Source organism: Triturus cristatus, chromosome 4_2, assembly GCF_964204655.1.
Source record: "Triturus cristatus chromosome 4_2, aTriCri1.1, whole genome shotgun sequence".
In the NCBI taxonomy this organism is placed as follows: Eukaryota; Metazoa; Chordata; class Amphibia; order Caudata; family Salamandridae; genus Triturus; species Triturus cristatus.
In genome coordinates, this window is record NC_140586.1 from 795006296 (window position 1) to 795020799 (window position 14504).

The 14504-nt window shown below is 46.2% G+C and overlaps 2 protein-coding genes across 10 annotated transcripts in view; one reads left to right on the forward strand and one right to left on the reverse strand.

Annotated features, from left to right (window-relative positions):
• Positions 1–14504, reverse strand: part of LOC146835058 (vitamin D3 hydroxylase-associated protein-like) — a 686483-nt gene that overhangs the window by 424769 nt on the left and 247210 nt on the right. Inside the window, exon 5 of the mRNA XM_085602724.1 lies at positions 13006–13212. Within this exon, the coding sequence (XP_085458850.1) occupies positions 13006–13212 (207 nt within the window). The remainder of the gene's footprint in view (positions 1–13005; positions 13213–14504) is intronic.
• LOC146835059 (uncharacterized) overlaps positions 3783–14504 on the forward strand; it is a 505671-nt gene continuing 494949 nt past the window's right edge. For all 9 annotated transcript variants that reach the window (XR_014960678.1, XR_014960679.1, XR_014960680.1 and 6 more), the window contains exon 1: positions 3783–4126. The gene's annotated coding sequence lies outside the window, so the exon portion shown is untranslated. The remainder of the gene's footprint in view (positions 4127–14504) is intronic.

A 14504-nucleotide genomic window follows, 5' to 3' on the forward strand; every position in this document is an offset into this window, starting at 1 on the left:
CAGAGGGGTCTTATGAAATGACATGAATCAAATAACTCTTTCCAATCTATCAAACATACTAACGGGTGAGTGCTGCTCACTCGCTCCACAGCAGCGATTTGGAGTGTCCCCAGAATCGGGCATGGGAACAAAAAAAGAATAATATTTTAAGGCAAGAAGAGCGGCGCTTGTGTTCAATACACGGGGAGCTATTTAACAGGATAAAAAGCGAAGAATACAATGTTTTTCTTCTTGCCTGGGACTGCTGTCAGCATTTTTAAAAAGTGGGTTTTTTTAACTTTTTTTTTTAGTTTTAATTCAGGCTCTGAGATGTATTCTGGGCAGCTCTGGGTAAAACCTCAATCGGTGGCACAGAACTGGGCAACTAGTTATTATATTTAGGGCCCCAGTTCAGACACCCATTCTATCCTTCAGCGCTTCACTTTGGTTAGAGAATCGGAGAGTTGCTACTTTCAGAGCAGTGGTTGCAATGAGGCACAATTTATATATCTAGCTATATAAATAAAACAAATGAATTAATATAATTGTAATGTAATATAATATAATAGTTCATCAAGAGCATGCTCCTCTGCTAACATTTAATCCCAGGCTCACACGTGCGCTGCGGCGTGGACGCAGAAAGGCGCTGGTGTAAAACATGCCAGATAGCATCGGCAGTTATTAGGTCTCGACTTGGAAGCGCATGAGCTGCATGCGCTGTCTCAGCGAGAAATAAAGTAATCTGTATATTGGGTGAAACTCCTTGTAATTTGTCATACCGCTTGCCATTCGTTTAACTGTGGCATTGCTGTTTTTATCTTGCTTTCTGTTGGCTGTTGATCCCATAGTAACTTCAGCGGCGCCAAACTACAGTTTTCTTCCACTCACACTTGTTTAAATAACTGTGAACATACTTTACCAGCGTGGCGCCCATTTCACGAGCAACACGCTGGTTTTTCTTTCATTCTCGTGTCTTCCCAACTGCCGCATCCCACTTTCTCTGCTCTCCCTCGTGATTTGAGCCTCGCCTTTCGCAGCTTGTCAAGATCTACCCTTCTACATTGCCACACTCCAGGCAGCCGCCACACTCGCCTAACACCGCCCCAGCCAGGCACCCGGTGGGCATGGGGCAAAGTTCCCGGGAGCATTCTCCACAGCTGCCCCCTGCCCGCAGTAGCCTTAGCCAGCCCATGTGCTGGAAGGCGGGGATGCCCTCAGAGCCGTGCAGGATGATTACCACTGCTTTTAGGAGGTGTCGGTTAAGTGGTGAGTTTGGCCCGCTGTGAATGGTAAAACAAACGCGCACAGCAGCGCCTATAAACTCCTGTGTGCGGCATGAAGCTCCCCTCCTCCTCGCATCCCACCTCTCTCCACATTGGAGATAGAGTTATTTGCACACATTCACGGGATGTGGAGCCCACGCCGGTACTCGAACCTTCATTTCCGCCGCTGCACTTTGTTTTATACCCCACCTCCTCCGAGTTGCACTGTTTCTTTACTTTTCAATTTACTTTCCCGGGAAGCATGAGGCATTGTATCACTTAATAGGTCGTCATACTTCGATTTAAAAAAATGAATAAAACAGCATTACATTGACTTTCGCCACATGGCTCCTGATGATGCCATAAGACGTTTGTCAATGAATGCCCCAAGTCCCTCAATTCCAGTGTTAGTGTATTTGTTGCCAAAGCTTGCACCTCAAGTCACCTCGTGGGAAGTGCTGTGATGCAGGGTTTTATATGTTTCAGTGTTGCACAGACATTACCTGGACAAGAAAGCAAAAACATGCACTCCGCCCTTTATTATCAGGCCATGTTCGTTTGCTGCTTCATCGCTATAGGTAACGCCCAAGCTCTGCCACTTATGTTCCAATGCGTGCCCATTTTTGAAGCATTTTGCAGGCCGAAACGTATCCCATACCTGGCTGCGGACACTGCACTCTATATTTGAATGAGCATCATTCAGGTTACGGGAGACTGCTTGCATTTGTGCTTGCTGCAGGCAAAGCTTGTGGTTACATCAGGGAAATCAAAAGTAAAAACCGGCCCAGTAAACCATAAAACGCACCCAAAAACAACCAACATAAACAAGCATTTGCAATGCAATAGGTCTCACATTTACGCGAGTTTGAGCTATTGGCATTGTAAATGATAATGCCTTTTATTTATATTTTGATTTATAAAACATAAATAAAAGGCATTGTCATTTACAATTCTAAAGCCTTTAACTCGCGTAGATGCGAGACCTATTGCATTGCAAATGCTTGTTTTTACACTGCAAACGTTTACGGCAAGTTATCCGAGATGCTGGCAGCTGGGAAAAGTAACGTCGCGTTTCAGGACAGTTATCCTGAATTCAAAAAACAGGGCAGGCTCTCTCCCCACTGCTGTAGAAAGGACGAGGATTTTCTCAGTCCGAGTCGTATTTTACACAAATGTTTAATGGAGCTCCGAGCTCCTAAAATATCAAATATTGGCGACTATGTGCGCAGACACGCATATAAGTATGGAAACATGCATGTGCATATATATGTATAATGTAATATTCTATTTGCTGTTCTGAAGCATTGTCCATCCGCATGTGAGGGCAAATAGAAAGATATGTGAGCTCACATATTATGTATGCATGACCACGCTCATGTATGTCCTGCACGCGGGCTACTCACCTCTCCGTGTATATGTGATTACACAGATGCTTGTGGTTATATTAATATATAATATATATTTGTACGATATAAACAAAATATGCATATATAATGACATGCATTTATAGCATAACATAAGCATTTATAGCATAGCGTGTTTACAAAGCTCATGTTTATCCGTGGGTTTCTTGGCGCTAATAAAATTTGAGCATATGTATATGAGCACCCGTCTGTATAATGATTTCTACATGCATGTCTGTACCTCTGGACACTGTTGCACATATATGTGTATTACTGTACACAGAGTGACGTGTATGTATTTTCTACGAGTAGGCGCACATACAGTTTGTGCGTATGCATGTTCGTAGTTATGTATAGTCAGGCATATTAGCATAGACGCACGGAGTAATAGGCATTTCATATGTAAAGCAGCTTTTTGAGGCGGGTCGGAGGGGCTCCGGGAGGGGGGAGGACACGGCCCCTTTTCCCCGCAGAGTGGAGAAGGGTAAACCCGAAAGCCTCGGTGTTTGCCCGGGTTTCATGGGACATGAGCGTAGCTGTGCTGTTTGCCACTTCCGGCAAGAGATGGCCACGCAGACGCGCTGTGCGGCCCTTCAATTAAGGCTTCACACCTGTTTGGAACTGTGAAGCAAACATTTCTCTAGGCTGCGAGCTCTCAGGTGCAGTGACAGCTGCACAAGACCCAGTCAGCGTGCTGCAGAACGATCCGAGCAGCATGAGTGCTGTGCCCTCCTTCAGACAGGTAAGGTAAGCTGCATGAGAGCTGTAATCAGGTGACTGGGAGTTGTGTTCGATTGAATAAGATGTGTCTGTTTCACAAGAATCATGGTCTCTGTCAGAAAATTCAGCCTTAAAAGTTAATAAGTTTTATCTGCACTGTGACAAATTCCCAAGAACTTTACCAGAATAGTTCTTTTTTTGCAGTTTTATACAGCGCAAACTCGACCCAATGGTATTGGAGCACTTTGGAAAAGGCCGAGCGCTAATTAGCGCGCGCCGCTATTATGGCGGTCGGACCGGTCCCCGGGGGAAAGGAGGAGGTGGGAGCACTCCCACCTCCCTCCCCATTATGCGTCCAATAGGGGCGTCTCAGAGGGGCATAAACAGGAAGCACTTTAGTGCTTCCGGTTCACGCGGGCATCCAGCATGGGGGTCCGGCCAGTTTAGACCGGCCTGGCCCGTGCACCCCCCACCCCCCTTTAAAAGGGGATGTGGGGGGAGCTCTCCCCACGGACTCAGCACCCGGGCCACCAGTGGCCCATAATGTATTTTCTATTTTTGTTTTCCAGGCGGCATAATAAGTTCTCGTGGAGCGGTGGACCCCGGTTGTGGTGGAGAGAGGCATGGTGAAATGGTCCGAAGCTGCGGGCGAGTCCGTAGTTTCAAGCTTCCGGCACGAGGGGAAGCATCAGCGTCGTTGGGGAGCCGTATTCAAGAATGCGGAGCCTGCAAGAGCAACAGGAGCACAATTTTTTCAATATAAGTTAAGTTGCTGAGAGTGCCCGGGTGGGGTTGCGATGACGCTGTACAACACACACAGGGGCAGTGTTTAGCGTGTTTATGTGTGTGCAAGGAATGGATATTCTCACAGTTTGCGTGCAGTGCAGGGATAGGGGGGCTGTTTTGGGAAATGGTAATTTCATTGCACGCGTTCGTTTCCTTGTTTGAAGATTGCCAGTATTTTGTTGTAGTACCGATGTGGGTAGGGAATTACCTGCGGCCCGCCGTGGTTTACTATTCTTCCATGAAGGATCGCATAGGAGTTACTCTCTTTTCTGCTGTCTGCTTTCGCGTGGAGGGAACGTCAGAAAACCCCTCCTAAATCTTATCCATGTTCTAAAGTAGCATCGATGGGAATTTTGGGGGATTTGAGCGGGAGTGTAGTCGTTTAATTGTGGAAGGCTGCCATTTCTGTTCTTTCGCATGTGTGCATTCATCGCAGCGATATTGAAAGGTTACTTTCACTGCATGCTTTTACACTGCTGGTGTCTCCTTTGGGGGCATTGAGAGCGTCTACAGCTCCTCGAGGAGCTTACCAGTGATTGATTAAGTACCAATGTGGGCAGGGAATCACCCCGTGACTGAATGTGTAATGTAAGATACGGTGCTCAGGCAAGCTCTTCAATGCCGTTGGGTCGATTTCGCACTATATAAATATGCAACATTTTCGAAGAGTTTGCTAAACTGCAATTCCTGTATTAGTGGTTTATAATGCTGCGGCGACTTCTGAGCAAGGCACCGAGGCTGAGCTCCACCTTACACCCTTAATCTTAGCACACATCGGTCCAGTTATTATTTCCTTCTCTGGGGCACATATAATGTATTAGAATTCGAGAACACTAGGGGAGTCGAAATTAATTTCTATAATAATCACGTAAACATCGCAGGAAGATGTCTTGTGCAGTTCCATCAGACCTCAACCTGCGTTTTCCCTTAACCGCTCCTAACAGCTGTGCGAGGGGCTTTAAAAACATGGCTTAGGAAACTAGTGCATTAGTGGAAACTTTAGCCCAGGTGTTTCAAGGCAAAGGTGGCAGTGCGCCTGGGCATCTAGTTGATGGTGGGCTGATGCTGCAGGCCCGTGATTAGATGCAGGCCATAGCATGCGGGGACTGCGAAGGAATAAACGTGGAAATATTTTCAAAGGAATTGTTAATCATGTTTCCCCTTTGTAATTTCCAGTAGAGCAGTTAGTGGCTTATTTAATTAACATAGGATGCCAGTGTACTTGTGTTCCTGGCATATAGGTTAGTCGTGTGGGTGGGATCTTCGTGGCAAATAGACTAGCAGTGCTTTTCCCCTCAGTTGCAATTTCACTAATTGTGGTGATGGCTGGGTCGCATAAGCAGTTTGTTGCTACCGCCCTCATGTGGCACCTTTTACCATGCGTCCCCCTGCTACAAGCTAGTGCTGTGTACCAGCACTGCCACCAGTGCGGTGGCATGTTGCAAGTGATAGTGTTGCTCATAGTTGGGGTTTCACTTTCTATTAGCCTGCCTCTGTGTAACATAGGGGGTTATCATCGGGCAACCATTCATCAGGCGTATTGTCAGTATTGAGATCGCGTTGTTAGCTGTTTCGAAACTTCACTGAAAATTTGATTCAATGGGGTTTCAGTTTTTTAATAAGCCTGCCTCCGTGTAATTAATGACGCACTGTATGTGTACGTGGGCCAGGCCCTCGACCAGAGACATGTCATGTGGTTTATGACTCAGAATGAAATCTGGGTGGCAGCGGAGCTCTAAAGTTTGTTTTTATGTTTTAACTTCTTTAAATTTGTGCAGTCTTCGGGCAATTTTAAACCTTTCACGTGGGTAGATTGAGCACAGCGGGGTGATATAAGCACCCATTAGGTATGGTGCTTTTGAAACTCCAACATGGTGAAGCTAGTGCACCACAATAAGATTTGCATAAGATAGCACAGGAGGCGCAGCGCATCCAAGTGCGTGTTTCAGAGTCTTGTGTGGCTCACTGGTTAAGGTCCTAGACTCCAATTCTGATGGTTAAGGGTTCGAGTCTATGATTTTCAAGGGGCATGTCTATACAGCGGTTTAAGACAACACGCATGGCTGATTGTTTGGACACACATGTCACGCCCAACAATACAGGCCAGGGGGGGGGTGGTCAGTGAATTTTGTGTAACTCTCGGTGGGAGTGATTTTGAAATAAGAAATTTATCAACAAGCAATAAGGTCAGCCTATTAATAGTCTAACAGTGCTTGGGCAGGGGACATACAGTGATATTGTTGGCCACCACAAACACCAGCCCCCTTTTTTAGATATTGTTGAATCTATGCAGAACACATGTCATATAAGTCAGGCGGATGTGTTTCTAATGCAGACTAAGGTTGGGTCTGCTTTTTCTCACCCCGAGGTCAGGGAATAACTGCAAAGCGGATGGTTTAAAGGCAATGTTCCTTTTCTCTCCGGTGGGTGCCTAGCGTGAGCCTAGTCTAAACAGGCTTCAGAGAAAGGTGATTGTTCTTGCAAAAATTTATAAAAGTTTCTTTTAGAGCAAAATCAGGATGTCATATAAAAGAAACGGGAGGGGTCTTAGAGGCTAATTTTTGGCAGCACTATTAAGGATCTGCAGCTGTCTTCAATATTGAGTTGGGCCTGGGGGCTTAAGGGACTAAGGTGTCCACTTTAGGGGCCTGTGTTTGACCTCATGGTCCCAGGTTCAATTCTCGGGGGGTTCATTCAGCCTTTATCCTTCTGAGTGGATAAGCTGAATACCATTGAGTTGGGTAACAATAAACATCTGTGATTCAGCGCCAAGTTGCCCTCTGGTGAACGTGAGCTCTGCTGAACTCTACGGAAAGAAGCTGAATTTAACACGGCCAAGGTACTTATCTACACCACAGTGCCTCACTATCTGTGTTCTCAAAGGTAAAGCAATATCATGGGCAGAGGCAGGAGGCCTTGAGATTCAGGGGCACTGCTGAGCAGTGCCGATAGGGCATAAGCTCTCTACCTGATGACGGAGATTGGTTTTACCATGGGTGGCATATGGGATCTACTGGCAAAACACTTGGAAAAGTGCAGTATGTGTGCCAGACACACTCATTGGAAGTCACATGCAAGTTTCCCTATGTAAGCTATGCTAAGCGGTCAGAATTGAAAATCCAATACAGCCGGTGCTATGCTAGGCGCTCTTAATTAGTAATATGATTTCCAATCTTCCTTCCCTCAGTGCAAATGGCACGATGCTAGGCGCTCCCGTTGAAAGTCACATGCAATGTTCCTTATATAATAGAACTGAGGCTATGCTAAGTGGACGGAATTAAAAGTCTGATGCCAATGTAAAGTTGTAAAAGCCCTGCTTCAGGTCAGCCAGCAAGGTGCGTGTATATATACGGTATATCACCCATTATTCTTGTAGTTCCACAAGTAAAGCCTTGCGAATGCGAACATATCCCTGCTTGTTAAAGCATGGAGACAGCTTGGTTAGCTCACCCTGATAACGAAATGATAGAAGCATGACTGCTTACTATGGGCATTACAGCAAGGCATTTCAAACCGGGGTGACGTTGTGGAAATTTAGCTTGCAAACTGAACATTATCTGCTCCATCTTGCCTCTCCCCAGCGCTACGCACAGCGAGCACACGGTAGCCATTTTGGGCACCCCACTCTCTCCGCCGCTCATTGTCAATCGCCAGCGCGTTCCCCTGACACTGCAAGCATCCCCCGCGCGCCGGCCACCCCCGCTCTCTCATACAGGCCGTAAACCCTCTCCTTCTGCGCGACCCTGCTACGGAACCACATCCGACCGACATCCCATACATGGTCATGCCCCTCTTTGATAAACCCCCTTCCTCTGCGCCCCATTGTCCGAACTGGTCCCAGACCATCACCTAGCCCTGCGGATGCAGTTTATTGCCCCTACTGTAAGGGAAACACCCCACATCAAAGGGATTACAGTAGATCAAAGCCCCTACCCCCTGAGACCCGACCGGTCACACACACCCCCGGGAATTGGCGGAATACCCTGCTGCGCGATAGCCATCTCCTACTGCGGGTAAGGCGGGAACTTCTACTGTAGCTATGTGTGGGATCGGATCTGAGCCGGGGCTTCAGGGGATGTTCTCTCATGCATCAAGGGAATCTCAAGAATGTACTATGTGTAATAAAGCAATAAACCTGTGTATAAGAGACCAGGTCTCAGAGATGCAGTTAGAGCACCTCGTGACGATACCTTGCTGTCTGATCTGATGTGTTCTGCTCCGACGGAATAAAACTTTGTTTCCTGCCTTCCAGTCTCCGGCGCCTGCCTCTTTCATTGGTAAATTATCGAGTGGTATGAGAGGCGATTACCGCCGGGCAAATACTTGAAAGGTTATCGATTGAAACTGCCGCTACCATTTAACAACGTCACCTCAATATTATACAAGTCTTTTGATGTCAGTCTCGAGAGGCGCCTGCCTCTGTGTGGTCATTTACATACATTATCAGTACTTATGATGTCACTACATCCCAGACCTCATGGTTACACCTTCGAGAGTCCCATAAGCAAGCTGGTGCTGTTACAGATATGAATATGAATTAGGAGTCGGTTGTCAAATAACATCTATGCACCCATCACAGGTACACGTATGCATTGGAAGCTAGTATGTCACCCTATAGCTCTGCACCTGTGTGCGGGTACACGTACACAAGACAGGCCTGTGATTTGTCACACAGTACCTATGCACCCTTTGTACGCATATACTTATGATGAGTTATGTATGGTAGCAAGAAAAATCTCGCCACTCTTGTGCCTGAACGCAGAGGCATTGGGATGGCTGTGTCGCATGGTACTTATGCACCCTTTGTGCTCGTGCAATCATGCCTGTGGTTTCGTCACCCCCTTTTTGTGCTTGTACACTTATACTATTAATGTATTGTCACACAGTAACTCAGCGCCCTAGTGCCCGAACACTTATGCAACGGATGTCCATGCTTGTATCACGGTACCTATGCTTGGGCACATTCTGGCATTAGATGCCCAGGTCGTATTATACAATACCTACGCACCCTGTGTTTTCTACACGGGTCACACTAGATACTATGGGGTAGCCTACGTGGCGATGGGTCACGCCTCACCATCTTCCAGTTCAAGAGTCGTGAGTTTCGCCATCCACGACGCCGGGTTGGTTTCGGCTCATTTGCTGTAGCCCATCGGTCCTGTTCATATGAATTGCAATTTTATCCTGTGACTCAGGGAGAAGTTTGCATCGGTGCACTGGTAAATAGTATCATGCACAGTAGTGTAAGTTTTTAGCCTGGCAGTAGGGCAATACACGGACGGATGTTCTATTTTAATGTTTGCATACAGTTTCACGAGGTCATGTGGCGTAGGTTGGGAACAAGAATAGAGTTAGCCCATTGGTTCTGTTTCATGTGAATGGCAAGCTTCTTTACCCTGTGACTCAGGGAGAAGTTTGCTTCAGTGCACGGGTACATAGTATTATGCACAGTAGTGTACGTCTTTAGCCTGTCAGTAGGGCAGTACACTGACGGATGTGCTATTTTTATGTTTTGCTTGCAGTTTCCCGAGGCCATGGTGCGTAGTATGGGAATGAGAGATATTTACATGGGCATGCACCTAGGGGGTAACGGCCCGGCTCGCCTAGGGCGAAGGGTTGTAGTTGAGTCTTGGGGCAGGCGAGTTACAGGGCATGACCTTCCTAGTGGGCTGAGGGGGTGGACAGATAGTCGGGCAACTATGCTGTCCTGTGGCGGTAAGGTCATGATTGGTAAGCATAGTCTTCGGTCATTAGCGGCCAGAACCATGTAACTCCAGGGGCAGTGACAGCCGGTAGGTAGGTTGTCAGGGTACGGGGGCCGGGGGAGTCATTCTTTCCAGTGGGCCTTTGGCCACCCCCGCATGCGCATCAGGGCGCAAGTATGCAGAATTTCTGCAGCCCGAGTTTAAGGCACAGGGTGCAGTGGGGGGCCCGGGGGAAAGTATCCGTCCGATAAGCTGTACCCTCTGCGCAAGCCAACTCCGGCGAAGTAATTTCGCGTAGTTTGCTAGTTTGCTGGGATCTGGAGGCTGCCAGTCATTGACCGTGCCATAGGCTCTAGAGGGGACATGCAGAAAGTGAATATATGCATTGTTAGATTTACGTTAGGAGTGTTGTGTGTATTAGAAGTTAAGGATAGCCATGTGACATCATCTGTCTAACAATGTATTTGGCCTTTCTGCGTAATTGTGCATAATTTTAAAAAATGTTTTTTAATTTTGCAATAAATACAGCCGGTGGGGGGTTACTCCCCCCCCCCTAATCCAAAGAAATCCAAAAATTGGTGTGGTCTCAATACTTGCCTTGTTGGAGGGAGGGAGACCTCATCGGGAGGACAAGGGCTGTGGGTACCAAAGGTAAAGAAGGGACTTGGGGGAGTGCCAGGCCATATGGAAAAGGCCGAGTGCTAATTAGCGTGCGCCGCCATTATGGCGGTCGGACCAGTCCCCGGGGGAAAGGAGGAGGTGGGAGCACTCCCACCTCCCTCCCCATTATGCGTCCAATAGGGGTGTCTCAGAGGGGCGTAAACCGGAAGCACTTTAGTGTTTCCGGTTCACGCGGGCATCTAGCATGGGGGTCCGGACGGTTTAGACCGGCCTGGCCCGTGCACCCACCCCCCTTTAAAAGGGGGTGTGGGGAGCAGAACAGTCTCTTGTTCTGCTCTCCCCACGGGCTCAGCACCCGGGCCACCAGCGGCCCGTAATGTATTTTCCCCACCCACCATCCCCTAAGGCAGGCAATTTAATTGTGTTGGTCAGGAAGGTATTTTGGTTTGGTTCTATTAAAACATTTTCTTGCAGGTATCTCAGGAGATAGTGTTAATGCATGCTTGAGTGGGTACATTAATGGTGTTTATCAGTAATTTATTTGTTTTGTTCGTTTACTTTTGTTGCAGGTATCTCAGGAGATAGATTAAATGTAAATTGATGATTTGGTACACTTTAAATGTGTTTGGCAGTAATGCCTTTGCTTGGCTCTTTTCCTTTTATTACAGGTATCGCAGGAGATAGTGAAGGAAAATATGATGTTTTGGTGAATTTATAATAATAAAAGTGTCATTCTTAGTAAGCTTCTCAAGTACAGGATTGCTTAAAACAGAGTTATGTGATTGAAATATAACGTTTAAATAGAAGTACATGTTATACGATTTCACGTGATAATGTCGTATTTAGTTGTGTGTGTCTCTGGTCAGGCGGTAAGGTCATGATTGGTAAGCATAGTCTTCGGTCAGTAGTGGTCAGAACCATGTAACTCCAGGGGCAGTGACAGCCGGTAGGTAGGCTGTCGGGGTGCGGGGGCCGGGGGAGTCATTCTTTCCAGTGGGCTTGTGGCCGCCCCTGCACGCGCAGGCGCATCAGGGCGCAAGTATGCAGAATTTCTGCAGCCCCAGTTATGGAGTTTAAGGCACAGGGTGCAGTGGGGGGCCCGGGGGAAAGTATCCGTCCGATAAGTTGTACCCCCTGCGCAAGCCAACTCCGGCGAAGTAATTTCACGTAGTTTGCTGGGATCTGGAGGCTGCCAGTCATTGACCGTGCCGTAGGCTCTAAAGGGGACACGCAGAAAGTGAATATATGCATTGTTAGATTTACGGTAGGAGTGTCGTGTGTATTAGAAGTTAAGGATAGCCATGTGACCTCATCTGTTTAACAATGTATTTGGCCTTTCTGCGTAATTGTGCATAATTTTAATAAATGTTTTTTAATTTTGCAATAAACACGGCCGGGGGGGGGGGAGGTTACTCCCCCCCCCCCCCCCCCCCCCCCCCCAATCCGAAGAAATCCCAAAATTGGTGTGGTCTCAATACTTGCCTTGTAGGAGAGAGGGAGACCTCATTGGGAGGACAAGGGCTGTGGGTGCCAAAGGTAAAGAGGGGACTTGGGGGAGTACCAGGCCATATACATAAGCACCAGTTACATTACAAAAGGACACATCCATTTTTGGTAGGCACAGGGCATTAAGTGATTTTTCTAAAAATACATGATCATTAAGCCGACGCCGAGACTCGAAGTTGGCAGCTCGGGCCCTTATGCCACATCCTCTACTTCCAGTTAAAAGTTTACCAATGATATCCCAGAGGCAGGGTCGGATTGAGAGCACAATTAGGCCCGGGAACTCCCAAAACAAGCATTTGCAATGCAATAGGTCTTGCGTTACTGAAAGTTTAAACTATAATCTTTGCTGATAATAATTTACACTTGTATTCTATGGATAAGTAAAAAGTAGTAAACTCCAAAGTATAAATTACTCGAAAGTGTTAGAAAGCCTTTTGAATTAGGGCCTTAGGGGCATATTATCAAGCACAGCGTTAAAATTATCGCCGCTTTAGCGGCAGAAAACTGCCGCTAAAGCGGCGATAATGGGCTTGATAATAAGCCGCAGAGAATTCCAATAGAAGCCTATGTTCACACCGGAACATGGGCTTCTATTGGAATTCGCAAGGGCATATTATCAAGCCCATTATCGCTGCTTTAACCGCAGTTTTCTGCCGCTAAAGCGGCGATAATTTTAACGCTGTTTCTTGATAATATGCCCCTTGGTGTTCTGATTCAATGGCCAAGCAGTGAACTTTCGTTCGCTGTATCAAAACAGGCAAACACATTACAATGTTCAACAGGTGCATAGCTATAGAATGGGACACAAAATATTTTCTTTCTGTCCCTACCTATATGTGGATACATAATGAACCTATGAAAAAGTTCTGATCAAAATGTTGTTGTTAAATACTCATTCCTGGATCAATGGGCTGCATACAATCAAACGCAGAAACAAAAGTAAAGCGCTGATTCGTGCTTCAAAATGTATTAATGTAATACCTCGTGCAACATGAGCCATCAACATATAGTTTTAGAACTCACCTTAGTCTACAAGCAGTTGGGTTCAGTGCACAGATACCACAAAAACTTGCTGGAAATCGGACGCTTCCTCCCATATCAGACCCTATTCCAATGATGGAGCCACCCCCGCCGATGATAGCTCCTTCGCCACCCGAGGACCCTCCAGCGGTCTTTTTGTGGTTCAGAGGATTGCGGGTCTGCCCATACACTGGGTTGCTGCAGTCATAACTGAAAGGGTTGAAACAAAATGAAATTACATTTATAAGAAGTTCACAGTTTTTTTGGACGTGTCTGGACACATTTCATCAAAAAAGTTTCTTTCATACGGAGAAAAATGCAATGAAACCTGGTGGTAACAATACACTTTAATCCTTGTGTTACTGATTATTATTACATGTTCAAGTATTCCTGTTTTTCCAAAGAGGTTTTGAACTCCCTAATGTATACACCTCTAATACCAAAGGTGGGCGAGCCAAGCAATGCTGGCCCGGGCTAAGTGAATGCCTCTGACCCAGCCCTTGCCCCCATAGCCATTAAAGATAATGGGGTAACCCAGCAACCCTCAGAACCTGGGTGTATATGTGAAACAAAAACAATGGTTCTGTTGGGAGTCACGTAACCTTTGTTTATAAAGTACTTAATACATGTATTCAATGTTTCAATGATCATTCAATGAAGGGGAGAAAAGCACACACATACCAATACAAGAGTTTATGAAAATGAATTCCTTTTTACTCTTTGTGTAAATCAAAGAAATATTTACAGGGCTGTCCAAAAATAAAATACATGGACCGTGAAACAATTAGTGACTGATCGTGCTTAGTGACATGGTGCTGAACACAGATTAACACATATAACACATATTTACAAAGATGGACGCGGTTTTACAAAGGAAGTCCAACATAAAATACATAGACCACAACAGGATATAATATTCTTTATTCTAGTTGTGGGGTTGCGTGGACAAGTTGAGCAAGCAACGTTGACGTTTCGACCCTAGGATGTAGTGCAGATTTGTAAGCATTTAAAATGGGTCTTCATCGGGACAAGAAGGGATATGACAGCCTGGTGTCAAGGAAGTGTATTATTTGGCTTCCTTGTATCTTATTCAAGGAAGTGTCAGCCGACACCCCTCTGAGTCGTCTGTTCTTGGGAGTTATTTTATCCAATGGAAACGATTTGGTGCCGTTGTAGCGATCGCCACGAATTGGTATTATCTGGAGAAGACGTCCGCGTCCGTCTGTAACTCGGCAACTAATGTTTTTGTTTCACTTGCCCCCATAGCAGCTGGCGAGCCCTAAAAGAGCCAGGGTGGAATCTAAGATACATCCTTATTCCCCCTATAATAGTTTTCAAAAAACAAAAAACTGCTAGCCATAAATGTTGATTTTCTACTTGCTCATGTACATAAACTTTTCCTATGGCTGAGTGCTGCACTTCACTTTTATCTTAAAAGACTTTTGTCACAAGAAGAAACTCTGGCACTCATTTATGGGATTTTGGCATAGGACAACGCAGCA